The sequence below is a fragment of the Chenopodium album genome, chromosome 2, assembly GCF_948465745.1.
Source record: "Chenopodium album chromosome 2, dcCheAlbu1.1, whole genome shotgun sequence".
Lineage (NCBI taxonomy): Eukaryota > Viridiplantae > Streptophyta > Magnoliopsida > Caryophyllales > Amaranthaceae > Chenopodium > Chenopodium album.
The window spans coordinates 80,103,255-80,129,436 of NC_137835.1; the positions used below are offsets into that span (position 1 = coordinate 80,103,255).

The 26,182-nt window shown below is 32.2% G+C and overlaps 2 protein-coding genes across 2 annotated transcripts; both read right to left on the reverse strand.

The window, feature by feature from the left end:
* Positions 1–685: 685 nt before the first annotated feature.
* LOC145602524 (betaine aldehyde dehydrogenase, chloroplastic) lies at positions 686–6,895 on the reverse strand. Its single transcript, XM_081658720.1, has 15 exons — positions 6,707–6,895; positions 6,110–6,252; positions 4,964–5,044; positions 4,725–4,873; positions 4,129–4,221; positions 3,916–4,039; positions 3,720–3,785; positions 3,564–3,630; positions 3,375–3,451; positions 3,097–3,210; positions 2,931–3,008; positions 2,699–2,850; positions 2,523–2,583; positions 2,326–2,432; positions 686–1,017 (listed from the first exon to the last, which is right to left on the reverse strand). Exons 1-15 carry the CDS (start codon positions 6,807–6,809, stop codon positions 927–929), a joined length of 1,506 nt encoding a protein of 501 aa, XP_081514846.1. The 5' UTR covers positions 6,810–6,895; the 3' UTR covers positions 686–926.
* Positions 6,896–8,646: 1,751 nt separating this feature from the next.
* Positions 8,647–13,677, reverse strand: LOC145602513 (aminoaldehyde dehydrogenase BADH-like). The gene is made up of 15 exons (XM_081658708.1): positions 13,496–13,677; positions 13,075–13,217; positions 11,581–11,661; positions 11,348–11,496; positions 11,138–11,230; positions 10,922–11,045; positions 10,767–10,832; positions 10,622–10,688; positions 10,398–10,474; positions 10,141–10,254; positions 9,982–10,059; positions 9,443–9,594; positions 9,307–9,367; positions 9,097–9,203; positions 8,647–8,994 (listed from the first exon to the last, which is right to left on the reverse strand). The coding sequence occupies exons 1-15, from the start codon at positions 13,602–13,604 to the stop codon at positions 8,913–8,915; spliced, it is 1,503 nt and encodes a 500-aa protein (XP_081514834.1). The 5' UTR covers positions 13,605–13,677; the 3' UTR covers positions 8,647–8,912.
* Between the last annotated feature and the right edge of the window lie 12,505 nt (positions 13,678–26,182).

The following is a 26,182-nucleotide window of genomic DNA, read 5'->3' on the forward strand; positions in this document are numbered from 1 at the left end:
TTTTACGTTGAAATTCAGTTCAGTTCAATTCAGTTCAGCTTCTAATTTCCTTCTTTTATAAAATATTCAGTTCATTTCAACTGAGTTCAGTCAATGAGAACATGCCCTAAGTGTCTATTGGTTCTTTAACCTCGTTTTAGTACAACCTACGTGACTATGTTTAAATGTTTAATCCTATATATAAATTATAGAGTCAAATAAAGTTTTAATTACATTTATTGATCTGGTCAAATACGATTTTCTTCTATGAGTATCTACTATGATTTTCAAAAAAAAAAAAAAAAAAAAAAACAGATGGTATGATAAAATTGTTGGGGATCCCGTAATTAGGTGTGTAATATCCATCGTGTAATATCTCATATCTGATTTAACACATTTCATGAGAAAAAAAACATTAAAAAAAAAAAAAAAAAAAAAAAAAAGCCAATTTACATCCATCAATGTGATGATTTACATCTATTCTTTCCTTCAACCTTTGCAATCTCATATTTTCTACTAATACTAATTATGAAGGTGTGGTTGGAAACACTGTAATCTGGGGGGTTTGGAAATCCAATGAGACGAATAACCTTCAAGCTAAGCAATTTTTAATTCTCGTTTTCGCCAATATTTGAGGTATATCCAATAATGAAAGGATCAAGTCTACCTTGCTTATTCACGACGAGTTCAACTCTGTGAGGCAAAATGAACACAATAAAATTTTTACGTCCATTAATGAGAGGATCAAGTATGTGTAGTACGTACTACATTGCTTACAAGATCGAAGAATGAATATCCATCAAGTAGTACAGTAGAGAACACACATAATACACTCTTAATATTCAGCCTCTTTATTCAAACTATCTGTAAGCTCCGTATTTCAATCTTGACATGTTCCTCGATATCTCGATACCTCCATTGCTTTAATAACACCCACTAAAATTTCTTCAAAGCTTTGAAGGATTCTTGTACCATCCCCATGGTTCATCAGAGATATATTCAGTCACTTGTTTGATATTCAAGTAATTCTCAATACCCCTGCAGAAAAAGTCAAGGAAAAAAACCTCAATTTACAAGAGCTGAAGAGCTAAGAGAAATTCGTTTACGTCTTTCATGCAATCAACAAATATGTCACAAAAAGCTATAAGCTAATTCCTCATAAACATCTCTCTGTTGTCAACTTAGGATTATTTCTCCGAACTCAGACAACAACGCTGATAGAATACTATGAAATATTCTTTAGTCTTTACCATAGATACATAATTGGTCAACCCAAGACATAAATTTGTTAACATGAAGGCCCTTTCAAGTTACAATGGTTCCTATACTAACTCATAACTTATAACGTGTGATGCTGAAAAAAGGCCTTATTTCAGATAGCAAATAAGAGCACCACAACAAGTTAAGTAATTTGAAGAAATTACAAAAATTAATGCATTGTACCATATAGAAAATCGTTTACGAAGTAGATAATGTATTAGAGAATTGGTACTCAATATCATAAAAATAGGATGCTGCAAGAGCAAAGAGAACTGATCTTATGTAATAGATTAACCTTAGGAAGGGCAATTTGGGATGTTTAGATGGTTTTAGGTTAGTAGTCCTTAACTCCTTAGTATAAATAGGGGATAGTATATCTGTATATGCATTAGGCTTTATGTGTGAATTATGAGGAAAAATGTTGAGAGTAGTAACCTCAAGTTACTAGGAGAATGATAACCTAAAGTTATCAAGAGAGTGATAGCCTTAAGCTATTAATCTATCCTTTTGTATCCAATTCAGCCATTATTAATCAAAGTATCAAGCTTTTATCTCTTAATTAGTCTTTGAATCAGAAAATACTAAGTCAGTCCATAACATCTTATTGGACAATGGACAAAATCTAACAAACACTTTCTCTAAACTCTCCTCTTTTTTGACCCCTTTCCTCTTCTCCAATATTCATCTCTCCAATCCATCCTATCCTCATTCCCTGGTTACGATCCTTGCCAAAAGTTTGCCTTTCTTCGTCACCATAACTTTCCATGTAGATCTGTTTGGGTCATTAATCTTTATACACTGCTTTTGTAGTCTAAATAGAAACAGCGTCTACGAATGCATTAAGGCCATATTCGCTACTTTTCAAAGTTAACTATACAGGATCATCAAAAATGTTGAAAGCAGGAAGGAGACACAAGCAGATTGCTAAATTTGAACAGTTTGATGCTATACCCTAAATTTGTTCTGTATATACCCTAAATTTGAACAGTTTGATGCTATATGCGCATCAGAGTTAAAAGAATGTGCATCATTTATAGATCAGGATTCCAGGAATTATTAGTACAACGCAAAAAATTAAGGTCTCACCATTCTCCAAGTTCCCGTCCAAAGCCGCTGCGCTTGGTGCCACCCCATGGAGCTTGGCAAAAGCACGGTTGTGAGCAATTCACCCAAACAATTCCAACTTCCAGGGCCTGGATCAAAGCATGAATAAACAGCATAAAAACCTAGGTTTGACAAATGGTTCGACATTCAAATAAGCTCTAATAGATAATAATTCTCACCTTTGTCACTTTCTCACACCTTTCAAGATTTTTGGATAGCACAGCAGCACCTAAACCGTATCTGTGAAATACAGAAAATGGTCAGAATAGGATGCTCATGAACTGGGAGAGCAGGTATACAGAAGGTAAGAGTCTTAAAATATATTTTGAGCAGCTCCACTATTCAAAAGCCTTACTGGGTGTCATTTGCCAATTCGATGGCCTCTTCATCAGAACTAAAAGTTTTAACACATAAGACAGGGCCAAAAACTTCATCCTTCCATATTTGCATGGATGTAGAGACATCACTTATAATTGTTGGTTCAATGAAATACCCTTTCTTCAAATGCTGCATAGTTCCATGAAAATATAATATTAGGTTATAGAAACTACATTAGTGGCTAGTAACAAGTACACCCACTAATTTACCTCAGGACGAGAGCCTCCACACAAAATAGTTGCACCCTCACTCTTTGCAGTTGAAATGAACTTCAGAACTTTCTCATACTGAAGAATATGAAGTAAACATTAATATGCCGTGCAGAATAGCTAAGAATAAATAAAGCCAAAAAGAAAAGGAAAGAATTTATCAAACCTGTCCCTTGCTGACAACAGGACCAAGCCGGCAACCGTCCTCAAATGGGTCAGCAATCTTAATGTTTTTGCACCATTTAACAAGCCTGTCCAAAAATTCAGCTGCAATGTTTTCCTGAAAAGATTGTATGGATTCAACTTTACAAAATTAAACTGTAGAAAACACTAATTAAACTGTAGAAAACACTAACCTACAAAAGTACAAATATCATTTATATCAACACAAAAACAATAAACCATCGAAATTCAGGAGATGTTCTGTTGCAAGTGGACACTCACATGAACAAGCAGTCTAGATGTTGCACTGCAGATTTGACCATTAGTCCAAAAACAGCCAAAAGCAGCCCATTCAGCAGCTGTCCAATTTAAAATAGATTTTGACATGTTATGAGATGTATTTGATCGTAAGTTTTACACTTTTACTAGATAATAAAGCACCGACGTTGCCTGAACTTAATGCCCACTAACCTTGATCCAAATCAACATCTTCAAAGATGATAATTGGACTTTTCCCACCAAGTTCTAATGAAACAGGCTGCAGTTTATGTTAGAAATGATGTCGTCAAAGGAACTATAATTAATTTCACAAAAATTTATATATGGACTAAACATGCTATGACATACCTTGACCAGTTGAGCAGCAGAAGACATAATCTTGCTACCAGTAGCAGTGCTCCCAGTAAATGCAACCTATTAAACAGAAATGTGATGGACAGAAGCATATGAAGAAGAGTTCACATCCACATATTCAATATTCGGGGAGCTACACAAATGCACTAAGAACGTAAAGCTTAAAGAGGACAAGGAGCCAAGGATGAACCTTGTCAACATCAGGGTGGGATGCTAATGGGCCACCAGCTTCTGGGCCATATCCTGACAATATATTTAGCACACCTGGAGGAAGTCCCACTTCTCTGCACACATCAGCCAATTCTAGACAAGTCCTGATATAAGAAATCATGTAACAAAGTATTAGTATAAAAGAAGCATCAGAAAGAGATTCTAGCTTGAAATGTTTTGACAAGAAACATACACAGATGCCATTTCTGAGGGCTTAAGTATTGCTGCACAACCAGCAGCAAGAGCTGGAGCAACTTTCCATGTAGCCATAAGAAGTGGGTAGTTCCTTCAACAAAGAAAAAGATTAGCAACACTAAGCATCAGATTTAGCTGTAATTCTGTAAAGAGATCTTAATCCAAATACCTTATGAACTACAGTGTTCTCAGTTTAGGTAAGATGTCAAACTCAAGTGTGTCATTAGTGTAAAATTCGAAATGCATGGGATGCTAAAAAGAAAATTTGCTAAAATCTCATAGCCCATATCTAGTCTTATTTGTCTGTCTAGATGATATGGACATATGATCCACCCAAACAAGGTACTCAGTACACATAAAGACAATGAAGATTAATCATGTGGTACAAAATGACAATGACTGAGGTAATCTTGTATTCTTGTGGTATCATGTTGCACTTCCTCAATTTGACTGATTGCCTTGTCAATTTAGTTAGCAACACTACTACTATCTTCCCTAAATAAATCTGATGACACCAACAAATGGGAGTTCTTTAAAGTTGTTTCATTTTCACCTTTTATATTTTGAGGGATGGGGGCTAAGGTCAAAACTTACCACGGAGAAATTAACCCAACAACACCAATGGGCTGCCTGAGCACGTGAGACTTGAATGTCTCCATAGGAAGGGCAATTGGAGCCTTTTGTTTTGCATCAAGAGCTTCTGCTTGATCAGCATAGTATTCAAAACACCCAGCAACATCATCCTGTACATAAGAACAAAAGCCTTGGTTACTAATTAGTACTCAAGAAAGACACAGAATCAAGAATTATTGAACACAAGATTACAAGCTTACAATATCCCATGCTGCTTCATCCAAAGGTTTTCCACAATCCATGGCTTCAAGCTTTGCAAATTCATCTTTTCTTTCTGTTACCTGCATGTGAAGTTAAAGTAAGCCTTGATATTGCAATCCCTGAAGTCCACACCAGTATCAAGCAGATCCATATTTTCTACCCAAGTACCCCTGTGTAAAGATAGAGAGAGGCGAAGCATATTTTATTTGGAGATCTGCAGGTCCAACGAGGCAATATGAGGGTTTGTTTGCGTGGAGGGGGGGGGGGGGGGGGAGGTGGTGTGAAGGAGATCTCCAAAGAGAATTCCCAGCCAAAGACAAGTGATTAAGCATCTTACACCTAAAGGATATAAGGAAGGTGGGAACTTTACTACTACGCTACCCCCTGATTCTCAACCAATATATGACCCTTCAAGGATTACATACAATTGAGTCTTGAATACCAATGGGAAACGAGGACAGTCAGCCTTACATCCCAAAAGCTAGGAAAGCGAAGACAGACCTCAAGACTATTATAAGATATACACCTAGGAAATCCACTACAATAGTACTTAACCATTCAGTGGTATCACCAAAAGTGCTCAAATTCTCTGACTAGCTAACCTACAAGCTCACTCAAATTACTAGAAGATCCGATAGGCATTAACACACACCTTCAACTTAGATAAAAACTGAACATCCATGCATAATATGTTCATCCATTAAAAAACAAAGTTGAAATGTTGCTCAAGAGAGAATCTTGAACTCAAATGAAATGAGGAGAAATGATATATCCTAAAGTCTTCTGCAAATTCCCACTAGAAGCAAAAATAAAGACATTAAAGATAATTAACCAACACTTGTAGTGCAATCAACTAGCTGATTAACTTCCAATTTCCAGCTAGTAGCTTTTAACATTAAGTTAAAATTCATCTTTCACCTAGCATTCTAACAAAGTTTTCCAAACATATACTACATGTGCTATCCATTTTATCACTCCTCCACTTTGATCAAATAAAAATAGAATCATCAAACCCAAAACCAAAGTGTTCCAATTCGCCTACAATTCCAACCTCCAAAAAATTAGCATTGGTACTCCAACTACACAAACTTATCAAAACATGATCATATTACCAAATCCGATCAAATCAGCCACTAAATCCATACCCTCTTAGCGATAGCACGTAAGTACTTGGCACGATGAGCTCCAGATGCAGCTGCCCAATCTGCCCCTTTGTTCCTCTTTAGAGCCCTTCTAGCTGCAGCCACTGCAAGCTCCACATCCTCAGCAGTTGCTGCCGGAATGTCACCTATGGGAGTAAAACCCCATTTTGATTAACAACCCAGTTCATTAAATACAATATCAATCACTGTTAAAAAACAATATCAATCTCTAATCAACAAATCCACAAAAAAGTAATTTCAATCCCCCAATAAATCATTCTATCACCTTCCAATCAAACCCAATATAAAAAAATGTTACCAGTACTACATCAAGTTCAGAGATGATTTAAAAAAGACATCAAATTTCAACAAATACCCAAGTCAAAAAATGCAATCACAAACTCAAATCCCAATAAATCACACTATCAGAAAAATAAATAAAAAAATCCCATCAAATTATACACACTATAAGCAAATCTTTAGCAGTTGAATAACACAATGCTAGGATCATAATGAACTACAAGTCTAAAAATGAAGAAATTAAGTTGAAAGAAAGCATGACACTTAAAGAGATTTATGGGTTTTTTCGATTAAACTAACCGATAATCTCTTCAGTGGAAGGATTGATGACAGGAATGCGATTCTTGTTGATGGGTTCTTTCCATTCACCGTCAATGAATAGCTGACGAGAAGGAATCGCCATTTTTCTTGGATAAAGAGAAATGAGTAGAAAGAAAGTTGATGAAATAATACGAAATAATATAGAGGATTTGAAGGAGAAAAAACACGTGAAGATTGAGGTTGATGATTTAAACCGCTATTGTCCTATGGATTATTCTAGAATGGATTGGGAATTGTGCCACAATTTTAATTTTTTTTTTTTTTTGTAGAGATGTTACTCTGTTTTCCTTAAAATGTTGGAGTACTTTTGGTATTGTACTACTAAAAGTTAGAAACTTGAAACTAGTTATTGGATGGATTGAGAGCATGAGATAATTCAAGTGGTTAGAGTTTCTCTTTCGGTTTTAAGTAGTTATGAGATCGATTATCATCGATCGTCCTTGTGGGTCTTAAATACAAAAAGAGAAAAAAAAAAAAGATCGAGCTATTTGGGTTTGTTATTTAGAAGAAAGCATGTGAATAATGTAGAAGTCAACCTGGTGCAATATTAAAAAAACAGAGGAAGTTCTAAAGTTATACTCGTTTAACATAATGTTTAAGTGACACAAGTTGAAATGATCTTCTTTACGAAACAACACAAACATAAATAAATCAGATTTATCGTGGTATCTTTGTTTTATAAGGAAAATGATATATGCTACCCTTAGAGCTGCATATAAGAAGCTAAAAATAGAAATAATTGACAATAAATAAACATTTATTACACCGATTCACTCGTGAATTGTCGATAAATTCACAACTTAATACTAATAAAAGGAAGTATATTAGATGCTTATATGACCCATCATATAATGAACCAAAGTTTAAAACTTATTAAAATTATGATAAATTGGAAAACTAACAATTAAAAAGTGAAAACATTTTTCTTTTGTTTTTGGTTTTTTGTTTTAAAAAAAAACTTAAAATTGAAAAACAAAAACAATGTCAAACAAGCCCTAAGAAGAGTTTTTTTTTATTTATTTTTTTATTACTCCGTATTATTATTATATTATGGTAAAATACGGGAGTGTCCTTCTCATCACAAGAGGGGTAAATAAAAAGAGGTTGGAATGGTCTATTTTGGGAAATTGATTTTGGCACACCCTTTATTGATTTTGGCACACCCCTATGTGAGAAGAGCATAGAAAACTGTGCTCTCACATAGGGGTGTGCCAAAATCAATTGAGGGTGTGCCAAAATCATTTCCCTCTATTTTGTCATGAACGTGTGTGAATTATTAGGTAAACAATTTTTATTTTTATTTTTATTTTTTTTTTTAATTTTTATTTATAGGATTTGATTTGCTAAATAATGTTGATATAATGTACTTGTAGTGATTAGTGAGTCATACCTTTGGAAATATGGTATGTTTAATGTTTCCTATCTTATTATGTTATCTTAACTCTTAAGGTTTGTATATACATATAATAAGTACTGATGAATAATAAACAATAAAACAAGTTATGCTATTAGCCCTTTTACCCTTAAACAGGAAGATGATTAATCTCATTTTTTGCCCAAGGTTGGCACATACAATGATGCAATTCACCTTCGTTTATATTTATTATACGGTTGAGCTATTTGGGGCATACTTAATGGGAGATCTCTAGTGATCCAATGAAGTTTTAGAAAGACATAATACTATGAAAATTTATCTGAGATTTTCCAACATCGATCCCGAAAATCACAAAGGTATGAATTTTGCCTTCATCAAAGTAATAATTGTCTGTTCTACTCCATCTGCCTAGAGGTGATGGTAACTCAAATGAAACTCATAGTATACAGTCATAAACCCTCATTCAGCTCCACTGTCGAAACTTAAGCAAGGAATTAATGAATAACATGAATAGAAAAACAGAAGTACAGAACATACTGTGTCATGAGTTCATGACTCGCGAGTGTAGAATTGTAGATGAACAAAGAGTTTCATAGTCAAACTACGTACCATCTTATTTCTGATCCAATTCAATTGTCTGAAGTAATAATACACGCAACAAAATTAAGCTTTGCTAAGCGGAACTCCAGCATCAAACAACCTTATTCACTCCATACATACTGTAAACTAGACCTCTGTGAATCATCTCAAGATCCAGTCTCACCACAGTTCACTTTACTACAATGCCGATATTCAAATTACCTCACAGCTTCAAGGAGACTTGTACCAGCCCCATGGTTCATCAGAAATATCACTAGTCACCTGCTTGATATTTAAGTAATTCTCGATACCCCTGTAGAATTTACAAAGAGTATACATCAAGGAGGAAGCATCGTAGCAGAAATCACGATTCACTGTGAATAAGAAAAGAGAGATTCTGTTAGTGTAAGCTTACCATTCTCCAAGTTCACGTCCAAATCCACTACGCTTGATTCCTCCCCATGGAGCTTGAACAAAGCATGGTTGTGAGCAATTAACCCAAACAGCTCCAACTTCTAGAGCCTGCATAACCAAACAAATAAGGAATAGACAAAACTTGCAGAGCTAAATCTTGAATCAACCAAGAAAACAACATGGTTTACTTGACTGGTACAATTATACTTACCTTAGTTACCCTCTCACATCTTTCAAGATCTTTAGAAAACACAGCAGCAGCTAAACCATACCTGGAAATTACAAACTAAGATCAATACAAGGAAGAGTTTCTCTAAGGAGGCAGAATCATTATTTGACAAACTTACTGTGTATCATTTGCCAATTCAATGGCTTCATCTTCAGTACTAAATGTTTTAACACATATGACAGGACCAAATACTTCCTCCTTCCATATTTGCATGGATGTGGAGATATCAGTAATAATGGTGGGCTCAATAAAATACCCTTTCTTCAAATGCTGTACAAATACATCACAGATTCAGGCCTCGTTAGTCATTAGGTATTAGCATTGCGCGGTTAGCTTGAAGCAATAATATTACTAATTAAATTATCAGTAAATAAGTTGGGTTTGCAAGTTTAACAAGATTATAGTATGAACAGATTTATGCATAGGGATTTAGCATGTAAACCATTTTGCTTCTAGTACCCAAAATGAAAAAGAAAAAAAAAAGGTAGCATTCTGAAGATTATATTTTCAGGGGTAATATGCTGAGTGTGTTCCAAACATTCATATTAGCATTTAATTTGATGCTTATCAGATTCCAAATAAACTATGTTCTATTTAATTTAATGTGCGGTTCACCAAATAATTCTATTTTTGTACTCAGAAACAAATTTATTTTACCTCAGGGCGGGAGCCTCCATACAAAATAGTTGCCCCTTCACTCTTTGCTGTTGATATGAAATTCATAATTTTGTCGTACTGAAGCAAATGAAGTAAACATTAGATGGTTCCGCTGGCTCAGAATTGTAAAAGCTAAAATTAAGAAATAAGCCACAATACCTGTCCTTTACTAATAACAGGGCCAAGCCGGCATCCTTCCTCAAATGGGTCAGAAATTTTTATGTTTTTTGTCCATTTAACCATCCTATCAACAAATTCGGTTGCAATACTTTCCTGTAAAATGATTATTGAACAGATAATTCCAAAGTCAGAAAAGGATCCTTCTTAGCAGACTTGTACATACTTAGTAATGAAAATCAATACCGGTAACTAGTTAACGTCAATTCATCAAATTTCTTGCAAAATAGGATGCTTACATGCACAAGAAGTCTAGACGTTGCACTACATATTTGACCATTTGTCCAGAAAACGCCAAAAATAGTCCATTCAACAGCTGCTCAATTACAAATTTCAATATGTTAAAAGATGGAATTGATTAAGCTTCTCTGATGAACAAAGGTCAGAAAAATTTGATTCTGAAATAAAAAGATATATTAGATACTAAAAGAACCAAATTTTGTTTGATCTTAGATCAACTAACCTGTATCAATATCAATATCTTCAAACATAATAATAGGACTTTTACCTCCAAGCTCTAATGTAACAGGCTGCAATCAAGTTAAGGTTAGAAATGGGGGCACACAAAACATAGAAAGAAGATTGAAATTTTGGCTGAACTTCTCTACCTTAACTAGCTGGGCAGCAGAAGCCATAATCTTGCTGCCAGTGGCACTACTCCCAGTAAATGCAACCTGTTTTATTAAAAAATATGGTCACATTTAAAACAATATGAATCACAAAAAGTTTTTAAAAGGCAAAGCTTGTGGGGGGAAGGTAAAACCTTGTCAATATCAGGATGAGATACTATTGGTGCACCAGCATCAGGGCCTAATCCTGTCAAAATATTCAACACACCGGGAGGAAGTCCCACTTCGTTACAAACTTCACCAAATTCTAGACAAGTCCTGAAAGCCATACAATTTGTTATCTGACATTAGCATTGACTGTTGCATAGAGAAAGCATGTTTATATAATAGAGCTTTGGTGAATAACATACACAGATGCCAACTCTGACGGTTTAAGTACAGCTGTGCAACCAGCAGCAAGTGCTGGAGCAATTTTCCATGTAGCCATTAGAAGTGGGTAATTCCTTCAGCAGAAAGAAAAGGGAAAACAAAAAAAATTAAAAAGGATCAGTAACAAACTAACAGTAAGCATGGCACAGCCGAAGGCCCCAAGCATTGCAATTTTAGGCAGAAGGAATTACCATGGGGATATTAATCCAACAACACCAATGGGCTGCCTGAGAACATGACTTTTAAATCTATCCATAGGCAGGGTGACTGGAGCCTTTTGTTTGGCATCCAGAGCTTCGGCTTGACCGGCAAAATATTCAAAACATGAAGCAACATCATCCTAAAAAATTGCAATCAAAGCATGAAACTCAATAGGAATGCGGAGTCAAGAATCTAAAAGAGTATATTCAAATTGTTCGCTCACAATGTCCAACACTGCTTCATCAAATGGTTTTCCAGAATCAAGGGTTTCCAGCTTAACGAAATGATCTTTTCTTTCTTTTACCTGCAAAATAAAAGTCGGATTTAGGTATATATTTGACTAAATCATCAATTTTATTCCAATTTCTCAAAGAAATAAACCTTTCAACCAAAAATACACTTGAATCAGATATACATAGATAGAAAACAACTTGAATACTACAAAACAAATTTGAAAGTAACTAAGTCTTATAAGGGTCCAGTAGTACCCCCAAATTCAGTAATATTTAGCCCTTGACCCATTGTTGCTATGTCCAAGAAGTATAGTTAATGACTAAGATCAGATAACACTGAATTCTTTAATGACTAACACATGGTAGATAATAAGCTCAAGCTCAAACTACCACATATCCTACTTCTGTTGATCTGCTAAACCAACAGCTTAGCCATACCAGGAACCAAAACTCAAACTAGAATATACGAACATCGACATGCCAGTGCCCCTTGATAACTATATAACATATGGCAGAGTTTAAAAGGTCATATACTCACTGCTCACATGTACTGTACACTATCATACCTCTGTAACTGCAACTGTTAGATAACCTTGAGTCCAAAAGGCATAAATGAACATGATATTTCCACAAGTTAAACTCTATAGTCCTCACTTTAGTGTCATTTAAAGCATGAAAATAAGTTCAGATATGAGCCAATAAGTAATGTTATGGGGCAAAAGGGCTACCCAGGTCCATCTACAAAAAGTATAGGTAAGTTAAATTAAATACAATCAGTTGATTCAGTTCAGATACGTGAAACTCAGATCAAGAGAAATACACCCTTTTGTGTATAGAATAAGAAAACATTGCTCCATTTTTTAGCAATGCCGCCCTGTCTTAGAGGGTAGAAGGGTCAATTGGACAATAAAAATGGAAAATGAAACTAAATTATGTCGAATTACCTATATACTACCAGAATTGCGCACTTTGGCCCAATAACTAAGATGAACTCGAAACAATATAACTCCAAAAATATCATCCCAGCATCATAGAATATACAAAACATGACTGCCTATTTGCTTATACAATCCAAATTGGTTCCGCATACTACCACAAGAGACTAAATTCAGGAAAACAACAGTTTTACCCAGAAATGTCCATCTGATGAACTTATTTGACCTATATAAAGAACTCTGAAACATTAATGTACCACATTCAATCCAAAGAGGAAACTTTACCCAATAATAACACTTACTGTACATAAATTTCATTTCAAAACTATATGAAAACAATTATTTTAAGCACTTTTTACAGCTTACAGAGTTACAGATCAAATTCCCAAACCAAAATATGACATGCAAATTATGCCAACATCACCAACCCACAAATAATTCAGCAATAAAAATACCCAATTCAAATTTATCATCATCAAAATAAAAATAAACATCATACTTGTATAATTTAGTACTTTGTCAATCAAAAACATAGATTAAACTCAGAACCTTAGCAGCAATAGCACGCAAGTATTTAGCACGATGAGCACCAGAAGTTGCGGCCCAATCTCTGCCTTTGTTCCTCCTAAACGCTTTTCTAGCTGCCACCACTGCAACCTCAACATCCTCTGCAGTTGCTGCCGGAATATCACCTGAAAATACCCTTCAATTAATACCCACATCCCTAAACATGAACTCTAGCAAACCCGCTAAGTATAAGCATTAAATACATTTCCTAAACGGGCATTTATTTAAAAACCCGTGTCAAAATCGCGTGTCAATCGGTCTTACTAATGTTTAGCTTAAATAAGTAATTAAAACACCCACTTGGGTATGTACTATTATATGATTAAACATCAAAATTTTAGCTCATTAACTCCAATTATTACATAGAAATTGAGAAATTTATTAATTTTATTAAGAATCTAACCGATGATTTCCTCAGTAGAAGGATTAATGATGGGTATGCGATTTTTTTTAAGGGGTTCTCTCCACTCTCCATCGATGAAGAGTTGACGAACAGGCATAGGAAACGCCATTTTAGGTGAATTAACAAGAAATGAAAAGGGGAGGAGAGAGAAAGAGTGGGAAGCAAAGTGTTGTTTATATAATTGAATTGAAGGTAGTACCAACTTTAATTTAACCATGACGTTTATGGACATTGATGAATTGACTCTTAGGATGGGGATGAATAATGAATTACTACGTGGCTACTCGTTGCATATATGTCCATTTTTCATGGGTCCCTTCTGATAATGGAACTTTTCTAATTTTTTATTTTCTCGGTTTCGTTTATTATCTTATAGTTGACACCTTTTGACTTTGTACTACTATAATCTTGATCCGATTGTTTTTTTTTTTAATTATAATGTGTGATCTTTTTAGATTAATCTCAAATACCTACACATTATGTACTAGTAATATATTTTTAAACGATCTTGCTAACGAGCGCCCCGGGACGTTAGATAAGGATAAATTATATTGGTTAAAATGGTATTAAGTTAGGAATTTATGACAAAATCACGCGTCGTTCGGTGTAATTAATATTAATTTTACTCTAATATTTGTACTTTAATTCTCTTATCTAACGCTCTGGGGGCGCTTATTAGCTTTTGCCATTTAAAAGGTAGCTACTTCATTTTATTTTTTTTTAGTGATTAATAATGCATGTCTAAGTTATATTTCACTTCGTAACATGTTTTTAAAATAAAAAAGTTAAAATTAAAATTAAAAAAAAAAATTGGCAGAGAGAGATAACAAAGCTAGGATGAAAACCATAATAGGTAAATGACTAAATATAGATGTAGTAATTTGTAATTGTATTTTGCTAATGTCATACATCTATTGCCCCATTGGCTATTGGTTAAGTTAACGGAGGTAGTATATATCTTTTATAGTGTGAGTGTATGACCTCCTTTAAAGAATACTATGTATACGCGTATCTAAGCTAATTTATCCTCATATAATAATTGTTTCATAACTATACTCTTCTTTTTCTCTCCAAGGTTTTCAATATGTCTAGCTAAACTGCTAAAGCTACAATTTTAATTTAGCAATGTTGATATAAAGAAGGAATCAATTGTCTTGCATAATCCAATTAATCGGCTCATATAGCATAATCCAATTAATTGGCTCATATAATTAATCGGCTTGTATAAATTTTAGGAGATCAATTGTTCTTTGATTTTCTTTTCAAATTTCCATATGAACAAACAAATTCACTATTCCATAAAAGCATGCATATTGCTGTTGTAAAAAAAAAAAAAAACATGCATATTCATTGTGATTTGTCAGAATGTTAGAACTTATATGAAATCAACAAATTTATTTTTCCAAATCACTCTTTTGGTGAGATAATTATAGAGTTGAGTAACATGTTAGTAGTTTAAGTGCAATAGATTTTAGAAGAAATATCTGATGTATGTGGCTGATACCTTCTTTAGTTATATTAGTGGTTGCAATCTAATGTTGGTGCAAGGCTTATTACAAATTACAACCATAAATCACAACGCTTTTTGTTTTGTTTTTTGTATTATTTTTCTTTTTCTTTCTTTTTTTTTTTCCTCCTGAGAAAGTTTATGGACAAATGATGACAAGAAACGTGTTTGGTGTTGGAAACAACCGAATGTCATTTTCTAGTCTGGTGATTAAAAAAATTTGAGAGGCCCCTTGGCCCCCCTTATATGAAGTTATGATCAATATTCAGCATATCAAAATATAAAAGGAAAAATAAATTCACTTAATTTCAGTTCAATTTAGGGTCTGTTCTCTTACGTTGAAATTCAGTTCATTTCAGTTCAGCTCAGCTCTTAATTTTCTTCTCTTATAAAATATTCAGTTAAGTTCAGTTCAGTTCAGTTCAGCTCACTTCAGTCAATGAGAACAGGCCCTTAGTTCAGCTTCAATCACTTTAGGGCCTGTTCTCATTGATTGAACTCAGCTGAACTGAACAGAACTAAATATTTTATAAGAGAAGGAAATTAGAAGCTGAACTGAACTGAGCTGAACTGATCTGATCTGAATTTCAACGTAAGAGAACAAACCCTTAGATTTACTTTAGTTCACTTCTTAATTTTCTTTTCTCATAAATAATTTATTTCAATTCAGTTCAACTCCAATCAGTTCAGTTAAGCTCAGCTCCATTCAGAACAGACCCTAAATAAGACCTCGTTAAACAACATTTTTATCAAACTCCAACATTCAAAGTCCAAAATAATTAATAATACTCCCTCTATTCCTTAATGATCGTCCCTTATGGGAAATTTTCACGAAAATTAATAAACATAAATAAGTAATAAAAGTACATTCAAAAGGTAACTTTACATAGGGTATGTAAAAGAGTAGGGAAAGATAGTACGAGTAATAAAAATACACGAAAAAACAAAATTTACATGAAAAAGCTAAATTTGTACAAATATTATTGCAAATTAGAGATAATTTTGGTATACATATATATATACCAAAATTATATATATAAATAGTTGTTGGAAAAGGTAAATGGAATAAACATTATGGGACTAAAATTTGGTCAAAAGGGACTACCAGAACGAAGGGAGTAATAAATATGAAGTGCTTCTTGTGTTAAATGAAAATTGATAAAGATTTTTTTTTTTTTTTTTTTTTTTTTTTCCCTTCCTTGTATTGCAAATCAAGCTAAGCTTCATCAATGTACAAAATTAATGATACTTTAAGGGAAAGAGTTCATACAAGATGAACTCTAAACAACGTGTCCCATCTAGTCACAAGATGGGCAACGATATTGTTGCCTTTCTTAACTTGAGAAATATTAATGATGTTAAAAGAATATAACAGCCTTCTAATATCAACATAAATTAAAAAAGTCAGGAACACAACCAACAATTGGACTATCATAGCAACTTGAAGGTCTTGAACCACTCCAAGTGCATCCGATCATCCATGGATACTTGGATAGTCATGTCTACGTTTTCTTTGATCTAAGCTAAACTTTAATAGCCACAATAACCAAGATGTGACATATATCACATTTTTATACAACAACATAAATACATAATACATACTTGTGTAACAATCGTAACAATAACATGGACTACATTTGATCTATGGATTAATCACGTCTACCTTTTCATATAGTCTAGGAAAGTAATTAATATCTTATTTCAAATTTTAAAATCCCTCTTAAAGGTGTTCGTCATTTACCTGGTTCTCTGTGATTTGCTTTATTAACCTAATGTCTTTAATGCTTAGATACATGTCATTTTAACTTAAATAAATGAGAGTCGCAATATGTATCATATTGAGAATCTTACTGAGTTGATGATTGTGTATTAGCCTATTAGGCTATTAGTTTAGATGTATTTTTTTCTCAAAGTCTACCTCAAAAGAACCTGCTTAAAACCATCAATCATTTAGCAAGCTAGCATGTTGGGCTATGTTTGGCATATTCTACTTTCAAGGGATTCACTCATCTCATTATTACTCATATAGTCTTACTCTCTTCGTCCTATTTTTATTTGAACATATTCTTTGTATTATTATACCAAGCTAATACACAGTCATCAACTCAATGTTTCTACATCTAACAACACGATGTTTAGCTTAGACTAAAGATTTAGGTCCCGATCTCTTTACTTTATTTTTGTTGAACTGAAATTATTTTTACTGAAACAAATTACTACGTATTTGCTGAACTTAAATTATTTTACTGAACTTAATTTAATTTTACTAAAATAAAATTATTTTTGCTGAACTGAAATATTTTTACGGATTTTCTGTTATAATTCTTCTTTAAGAAAATTGAATTTTACTAAACTGAACTTATTTTTACTGAACTTAAATTATTTTTACTTAACTGAAATTAATTTTACAAAACTGAACTTATTGATACAGAACTGAAATTATTTTTATTTAATATTATTTTTTTTAAAGTGAAGAGAACAGTTGAATTAAAACACATCAAAAGAACTTTCATTGAAATAAATTAAAAAATTGCTTAAACACCAAGAGCATTGCACAACCAGCAATACAAACTTTATACTGGTAATTGCTCAACTACAATAAGACAAAAACTAATTCAGCATATAATTGACACAATTAACTAGTTTATAATGCGAAAGCAAAATTCATGAATAATTTGTCATTGCATGGGAAATTCGAATCTTGATTACCTAATATTTACATATATGATTGCAAATCAATTGAGGCCTAATTAGTCTTTGTAGAAAGATTCTTCACCTAATAATATGATGATGTTATTATTATGATTATTAAAAAAATGAAAGCGTGAATAATTATCCTTCCTTTGAATTTGTATTTAATTTTATTTTATACGAATTTTCATACTTAAACATATTTCCCTTTTGAATAGAGGCAAAGGAAGATAACCAATAAGTAATTGTAGTTGACCCATCAAGGTGGACGGTGGTTGTTGGCGTGCTGCTGATTCTTATTGCAACTTTTTGTTAGATGGACAACTAAGGGCCCGTTCACATTTATTGAATTGAGTTGAACTAAATTGAACTGAACTGATTGGAGCTGAGCTGAACTGAACTGAACAGAGCTGAAATTAATATTTTATGAGTGGGGAAAATTAAGAGCTGAACTGAACTGATTAGAGCTGAACTGAAGTGAAATTAAGTAAATGTGAACAGACCCTAAAACATGCATAATGTTAATTCAATGTTTCTTAGTATGAATTACATAAAATATTTACGGGGTTAAAACTTATTTTTTAAAAAGTGTTTTTATCTTTTGATTTAATGATTCAAACTAATTTTTGTTGACTATTATTTTTGTGAGTGGCAGTGATTAGGAGTTGTTTAATAAAATTAAGATTTGATCATAGTCAATAACTATTCAATAAGTGATAGATAGTATAAAAAAAATTGAAATATATAAAAATCGAAATAATCTGATACCTTACATTAAAATCTCTAGTTTCAATAGAAATTAAAATCTCATACTTCATATTTCACAACAACAATAAATAAGTCTTATAGACATTTTTTTTCCATACTTCCTCCGCTTTATATTGTTCCCCTATTTAAATCTTTTGGTGAGACAGTACAAGATTGGTGTTAGACCGAGAAGAATTGAACCATATAAAATGGAAGGAGTATAAATATATTTGTGATAAAATAGATTATCAGGAGATTGAGATTTGCAGCAAAAATAAACAGAGAAAAATAGAAATAGATTTATACAAAATCGAACTTTTTACACTACGGTGTATTTTGTATGTATAAATGTATAATATACATTCATATGCAAAAAAAAAAAAATAATAATAATAATAATAATTAAAAAAAAAAAAAAAAGACGAGTCAAGGAATCTCAAATTACACAAAACTTGATCAAACAAATCGAATAGAATAAAGGTATAGATACATGTGAATAATCAAGACGATGATTAAGATCATATAATTACATGAAAGTAAGTTGTAACATACGTAATTTATAATCAATGTTTTTGGGTAGATTTTTGGTACTTGTCTTTGATCCAATTGAAACCCATTGAAGTACCCTGCTTGACCTTCTTAAAACCCGTTGAAGCAACTTCCTTAGTCTTATTAAGCCCTTCTTCGACCTTCTTCTTTGCTCCTCCTGATCCGTCGTTGTTGTTGTTGTTCTTCTTCTTAGTCATTTTGCCATCGTACTCGTGGCTACCATAAGCTGGTTGCGGATCCCATTGATCCGCCCACGACGTCTCATAACTAGAGTTCCCTGCCATTCTTTACAAAATTTATGATGTTACGAAAATAATGATGTGTTAAAAGGAGGATAGGATAAATAGGAGTTGTTTGTTGGTAAAAATTTGGTGTGTTCAAAGAAATTATGACACTTTTCTAAGCATGGTTTGAGAATTCAATGAGATTGGTATTTATATATATGGTGCAAATGTGGAATATTTCAACCGTGTTGAATGCCTTGCTTGGACCGCCGTTATACTTTACTTCGTATATTGTATTTCTACAATTAGTTAATATCGGTTATAGGAAACAAACCTAGCACCTTCCAACTTGCAGAAAATATTGCGTGGACCTGATTCATAATAATATTATTGTGAACCTAAGGTTTATGCACACGTAACTGACATTATATTCAACATAGTGACCCCTAATTTTAATATAGTAGCCTTATTTTTAACATAGTAACCTAATTTTAAAACTTGTGTGACCGTTAATATTATTATGAACTTAAATTACGAAATTATGTTGAATAGTGACCTAATTTTAACGTAGTGATCTTTATTATTTATGACTATTATATTAAAATTTTCATTAGAAAAATAACTTCTTATAGCCTTTAATGTCACACTAACTTTTATTTCAACCTAATAAGCTTTATTTTAATATAGTGACCCTTTTTTTATTAACAAAATAATCATATTGTCTCTAATGTTGGTGGTCCTCAATAAATTAGTGTTAAACAAGTCCATTTAAGAATTTGTATCCAACTTGATATTATTTTCTTATCGATATTAATTATTATATCCCGTACCCCTGACATGTATATCGAATAGCTGTCATATTGACATAAAAATTGAGATTCGGCACGAGTGGATTATGATGTAGCGCGTAGGAGATGTCTACTAGAAGAGTAGAAGTTAGACCGACTAATGTGAACCTTCTGATTGCATGAAAGGTTTCTCGGAAGCTGCTTTCCTTTTTTGTCAACTTTTTCAATGTTATTTCTAATATTGGCCATATGATCAGGGTTTGTACGTAATCAATTACAAATACGGCCTTACATAATATTGGTCATTTACAAATTTTGTATGCGGCTGGCCACGTGACGACAGGGGTTACTTGTAGAATGTTATTGGTTTTGTCATGAGTTACATGTAGGTGTTACTTGTATTTTGGGGTTACTTGTATGGGTGTTACTGGTTTTGATCAAGGGTTACTTGTAGGGTGTACTAGTTTGGTATGGGGTTTGATCTGAAGTTACTTGTAGGAGTTACTCAGAATACAAGTAACCCATACAAGTAATCCCACGATACAAATAATCCATACAAGTAACCTCATAATACAAGTAACACCCTACAAGTAACCCCAGAATACAAGTAACTTTAAAATACAAATAACACCCTACAGGTAACCCCTATCGCACCATGTATGCGGCTAACCTCTATTGATCATTATGATATAATTTGCTTTTTGCCAAACTTGACTAATATTTTTCTGAATTGAATTGAAAAATATGTGGAGCTTGATGTTAAAGAAATTGGTAAATCTAGAAGCTGTTGGTCCAGGTTTAGAAGTAGATGTACAAGTCCACCTACGGCAACTAAACAGCCAAAAGTCCTTAAAAAAAAAAAAAAAAAAACAGTCAAAATAAAATGGCGTATAACTACACTCTAGAGATCTCTAGAAGCTTCACCCTGCATTACCTGCCCATCAAGGGCATCAACACATCGAAAAAAAATAAACCTTATCAGATTAATATCTGTTTTTTTATCTTTTCTTTTCTAATTAATTTTAAACTTAATTCAAACATTTATGACATACTCGGTAGAAAAATTGATAATTATCTTTATTTGATTAAACATTTTTGGACAAAGGAGTAATAGTGACGTTAGAATGTTGGACAATAACGGACATAATTGTAACGTTGGTAAAAATTAACACAATATGAACCGCATAAAAAAAAAAGTAAAAAGAAAAAATAATGTTAATCAAACAAGTCAACACGATACGATACAAACGGTCGCCATAATACATCTAATTAAGGAATTGATGATACTCTTTTATTGTATTCATTGTATCATATTGTTCTTCTTACTTGAAATATTTTTACGAGACAAAGTTAGTCAAAGTAGGAACATCAATATGAAAAGGAGAGTGTATATCTTATGAATGATGCATGTTACATTGCTACTGAATCCAACAATAATTTCGTAACCCAAATGGACCGAAATCTGTTAATTTTGGCGATGATTGAAGAAAACGACACCTTGAAAGTTGAACTTAACCTATTCGTGCAGTCCACATGTTAGCTCAGGTGCATGTGCTCAGTCGCACTGATCAATTTTCTGTCAAAAATTCACCACAGCAACCAATGCAAGTTTTAGCTTTAAGTCTTCCTGAGCATTTGAGGTGATCAACAATAGTTCAACCCGTTAACCCCAAAAATCTATTTTGGCTTCACAAGCTCGTTATTTTTGTGGAATTAGTAAATGCAATATTGTTACAAATGCAACTTCTCCCCTAGATAAATATTTAGTCGTCAAAGTTTAATGTTTATTACTAGAAGTAATACGAAATTTTGTATCTATATAAATAACAACATATGATCAAAGAAAAATGAGTGAGTAGTCTAAGATTTCATTCCTTTCACTTAAAAAATACACCAAAAAATAAACAAACATGAAACATCACTACTTTTTAATGTTAAGCTTGTTTGCAAGACATTATTGATAAATACAATTAAGGTCTATTCTCTTCAGCTTATTTTCAGTTCAGTTCAGTTCTTAATATCCTTTTCTCATAAAATATTCAATTTAGTTCAGTGCAGTTCAGCTCCAATAAGTTCAGTTCAGTTCAGCTCAGTTCAGTCAATCAAAACAGGCCCGTAGTTATAAAATGATATATCTATTTTCATACATAAACCGTTATGTCCATGGTAATGAAACTCCATACAAGATGCATATTTTCTTGATTAATTTACTTCATAATTCATGACTCACTAATGGGCTTTTGTCAATAGACTCAAAACCTAGCCATCTTTCCACAAAACATCATCAAATGCAATTTGTGTTCAAGTAACATTGTTAATTTTTGTCATGTTGATTGACATTGTAAGCCCACAATGACTTTGGCCCATTTCAGTAATCACTAAACCAATTAAAGAAAATGGGCCTAACAGTCCAACACACATGAAAAATATCTTTGATCTATCCAACATAATTGTAGTTTTAACTTCATTTTATTCAAATTAATATCATTAAATAATTAAATTAGATTTTTAAATTTTCTTGTTATATCAAGTTGTAACTTGTAAGTTAGGAGATTATAAGTTAATTCAATTTTCAAACTATATTGATTACTCTAGGTGTTTCTTTCATTCTATGCATGGGCTAATAACAAATGAAGATTGAAAATTATTTATTCTCCTTATACATATCCTATTATTATAGGTGGTATAGGTTGAACAAACTCTTTAGAGATTTAAAATCTCAAGCTATTGACTAATTTAAATGAGTTTACTATAATCTAAATTATCTACATAATACTTGTTTGACTTGACTTGGTTTATTTACATCCACATATATTGGAATCTCTTGTGAACAATGGTCGACCTTGATTATAAATATATTCAGTTTGGTCTATCATTACATGAATCTTCTTTCATAAACCCAAGTATATCCACTCCTAAATTTACATGTATCTTGCATTTTATAAAATAAAGTCATTAATTAAAACTATGGAGGAAAAAAAAAAATTGACATAAAAGTATGATAAGTTAAGGGTAATAGGTTGATTGTAAAGCTCTTTATTCTTGTTTGATCATATCATCAGCATATTTATACAAGTTCAAACTTTTGTGTAGAAGGGAAACCTATGACATTAAAGAAACTAACTATGCTTCTTACAACCACTACTACATATTTTCACACAATTCTATATATGAATTTCACCAAGATATATTATATTTCCATTAACTAGTAGCAAAAAATTTGTATGACAATCAAGTCATGTGACGGTGTGGCTTACTTGATAATTAACATGGTATCAGAGTTAAATTGAAACCTTTAATGACTTCAATATCCTCTACGATAAAGGAATTCACATGGGACTTCATAAAGTTAATACCTTTTCCCATGAAAAGTCACATGTGAGTGTTTTATATTTGCGTTATTTTGACTTTTTAAATATTAGTATGTATAGTTTTTACTAATAGATAACTAAAGATAGTAATGGTCAAAATTATATCTTGACAAATGTGCTAGTTTTAATGATGCATATATGAAAAACGGAAGGAGTATTAAACAGTAAGTGAGAATAAGATGTTAGTTCTCCACTTTCTCTTTCTCTTAATAACGTGTGCAACACCTACACATACATAACATGATATCGAAAGTCCTGTCCATAACTTGATCCTTAGTTTTAAGGTGAAATCTGATTTGATGTACGGTCTCTATTTATACATGTGGCTCTCTTTAAAAAAAATGTACCCTCTCCACGACTCCACCCCATAAATTCTTTAGCTTGTGAAACAATGAGTCACCTTGTAATTGCTTCATTCATTCATGTTCGACCAACCATCACATAATCACATGAATTCCCCTAGAGACCTAGACCTTCATTAACAAACGAGGAGCGTCTTATCAGTTATCATAGACCTATTTCTTCAAAATAATTATTCTCTTAGAATGATTTCATGTTGGATGTCATATTTTTGATGTCATATAACATGATTTGTTCATTCATATATTATAAGATCTCAACTAAAATAATTTGTCTGCGTAAATCCCACCAAATGAAATAAAAAAAAGGTGCAATCCTAAGCAAATTGCACTACGTCTTTTCCATGAATAAAAAGTGGCTGCAACACTCAACCTTCCACTACACCCTAAAGTAGAAACATGCAATTATAGGATGATTTGTGAATAGGAAAGTAATTATTAATTATAATTAGGATTATATCTGAGTATTTTAAGGCGTTAAACAACCTAATACTACCATTTTTGTGGTTTGTTTATAGGTAAAACTTAATCAAACATTATTTGACGATCTATTATTAACTTTGGTTTCTAATGGTTCATATGATTTGAGTTTTGTGTGTGTATGTCCATGTGCACCATGCCCACTCCCTAGCCCCCACTCTTGCATAAAAAAACAACCTTATAATTCTATTTTCTTGGTCTGTAACATGCATTAACTCAACAATGTTACTCTCAAAACATAAAAAGTGGAAGATTTGGAAAAAAAAAAATATGAAAAAAAAGAAAAAATAGAGGGAAAAAAAAAACATATATAACTCTTTAATCATCATACATCTTACACGAGTTGCCTTAAATAATCAATACTCTCAATTTATGTAACACGTTATGTAGTACAAATATTGTGATATCGGGCTATCTAGCTTACAACATATTTTCCATGATGATTAATCATTATAATAATCAATCTACATTTTAGCACATATACATCTTTCCTTTTTTTCTTTTTTTTCTTTTTTTTTTTTTTTTTTTTCAAATCCTAGAAATATTAGAGTTCATAGTCACATATACACAATAAAGCTTTCATGATATGATCAAATGGATGGCATACCTAAGTTCAAACATTATTAAAAAAGACACTCGTAACTTAGTAATATTAGCAATATGCATTAGTCACCATGAACCTTAAAAACATTCATTACATAAAAACTAGATTCAATTATTATCTTTTGAATGTTATACACAAATTTGAATGAATACAAGTATACATCCATTATCAGAAGATTCTGAACACTTGTAACAAACAAATCATGGTACGCCTATATAGAGAGTCAATTTACAATCATCAACTATCATGGTATGATCAAATGGATGACATACCTAAGTTCAAACATTATTAAAAAAGACACTCTTAGTAATATTAGCAATATGCCAATATGCATTAGTCACCATGTACCTTAAAATCATTCATTACATAAAAACTAGATTCAATTATTATCTTTTGAATGTTATACACAAATTTGAATGAATACAAGTATACATCCATTATCAGAAGATTCTGAACACTTGTAACAAACAAATCATGATACGCCTATATAGAGAGTCAATTTACAATCATCAACTATCCAAAATTTTATGAGTTTTCAATATTTAAAAGAGAGAAAAAAAAAGTACTTTCATGAATTGAATTTGACACGTATACCCCTTCATTAAATATTACAATAATTTCATTGGCAATCATACAATAATCTAAATCAATTTATGTATTACTACTTTAACAAAAAAAATTGTCACAAGTTATACATGTTCAATGTCTGTAATCATCAATGTTTGCGACTTTACAAAAGATTCACTAATCTCCTAATCAAACCCCCAAAAAAAAAAAAAAAAAGGTATTAATGAGTTATTAGATGATTAGCTCTAAGTAAAAAGACCAAATCACCAAAGTACCTTTAATAAAAGCAACACTAACAAATCAACAATCAATTTGAAGGGAAATATTACATTTATAACGTCCCTACAAATATTACACTAAATTTGAGTTAAAAACAATTTGATCAAAATTTATTTAAATTTGTGTAAACCAATAATATGAACTCTATCATAGTTATGGATTAAACTTATTCGAATTTTTTATAGCTCTTTGAAATTTAATTAATTTATTTTTGCCGATTAATACAATTTATGGTAAGAAATGCATGATTTATGCAACCGGTAAATCAATCAAAAACCGATAAATGCTTGTCCATATTAGTTTAAAAATTGTATAACTTTTCTTGAACATCCTAAATCGTACTTATATGTGCAATATTTGGAAATACATTTTGGGTTTTGAAAACAAAGACCAAAGGGAGAGGAATTACTTTGGAAAACTTAATACTATAGTAAAGAACATACACCTTTCATGGACATTCAAAAGAATCTAAACAAAAAGGAGAAAAAATCTACACAAAAGTAAGATGATCTTAATAATTA

Coding starts and splice junctions, on each gene's coding strand:
- LOC145602524 (XM_081658720.1), bottom strand. CDS start 6,809: ATGGCGATTCCTTCTCGTCAGCTATTCATTGACGGTGAATGGAAAGAA. Junction 6,253..6,706: donor TTCCACTGAAGAGATTATCG/GTTAGTTTAATC, acceptor TTACTCCCATAG/GTGACATTCCGGCAGCAACT. Junction 5,045..6,109: donor TACGTGCTATCGCTAAGAGG/GTATGGATTTAG, acceptor CTTCACATGCAG/GTAACAGAAAGAAAAGATGA.
- LOC145602513 (XM_081658708.1), bottom strand. CDS start 13,604: ATGGCGTTTCCTATGCCTGTTCGTCAACTCTTCATCGATGGAGAGTGG. Junction 11,231..11,347: donor GTTGGATTAATATCCCCATG/GTAATTCCTTCT, acceptor TTTCTGCTGAAG/GAATTACCCACTTCTAATGG. Junction 10,475..10,621: donor AGATATTGATATTGATACAG/GTTAGTTGATCT, acceptor GTAATTGAGCAG/CTGTTGAATGGACTATTTTT.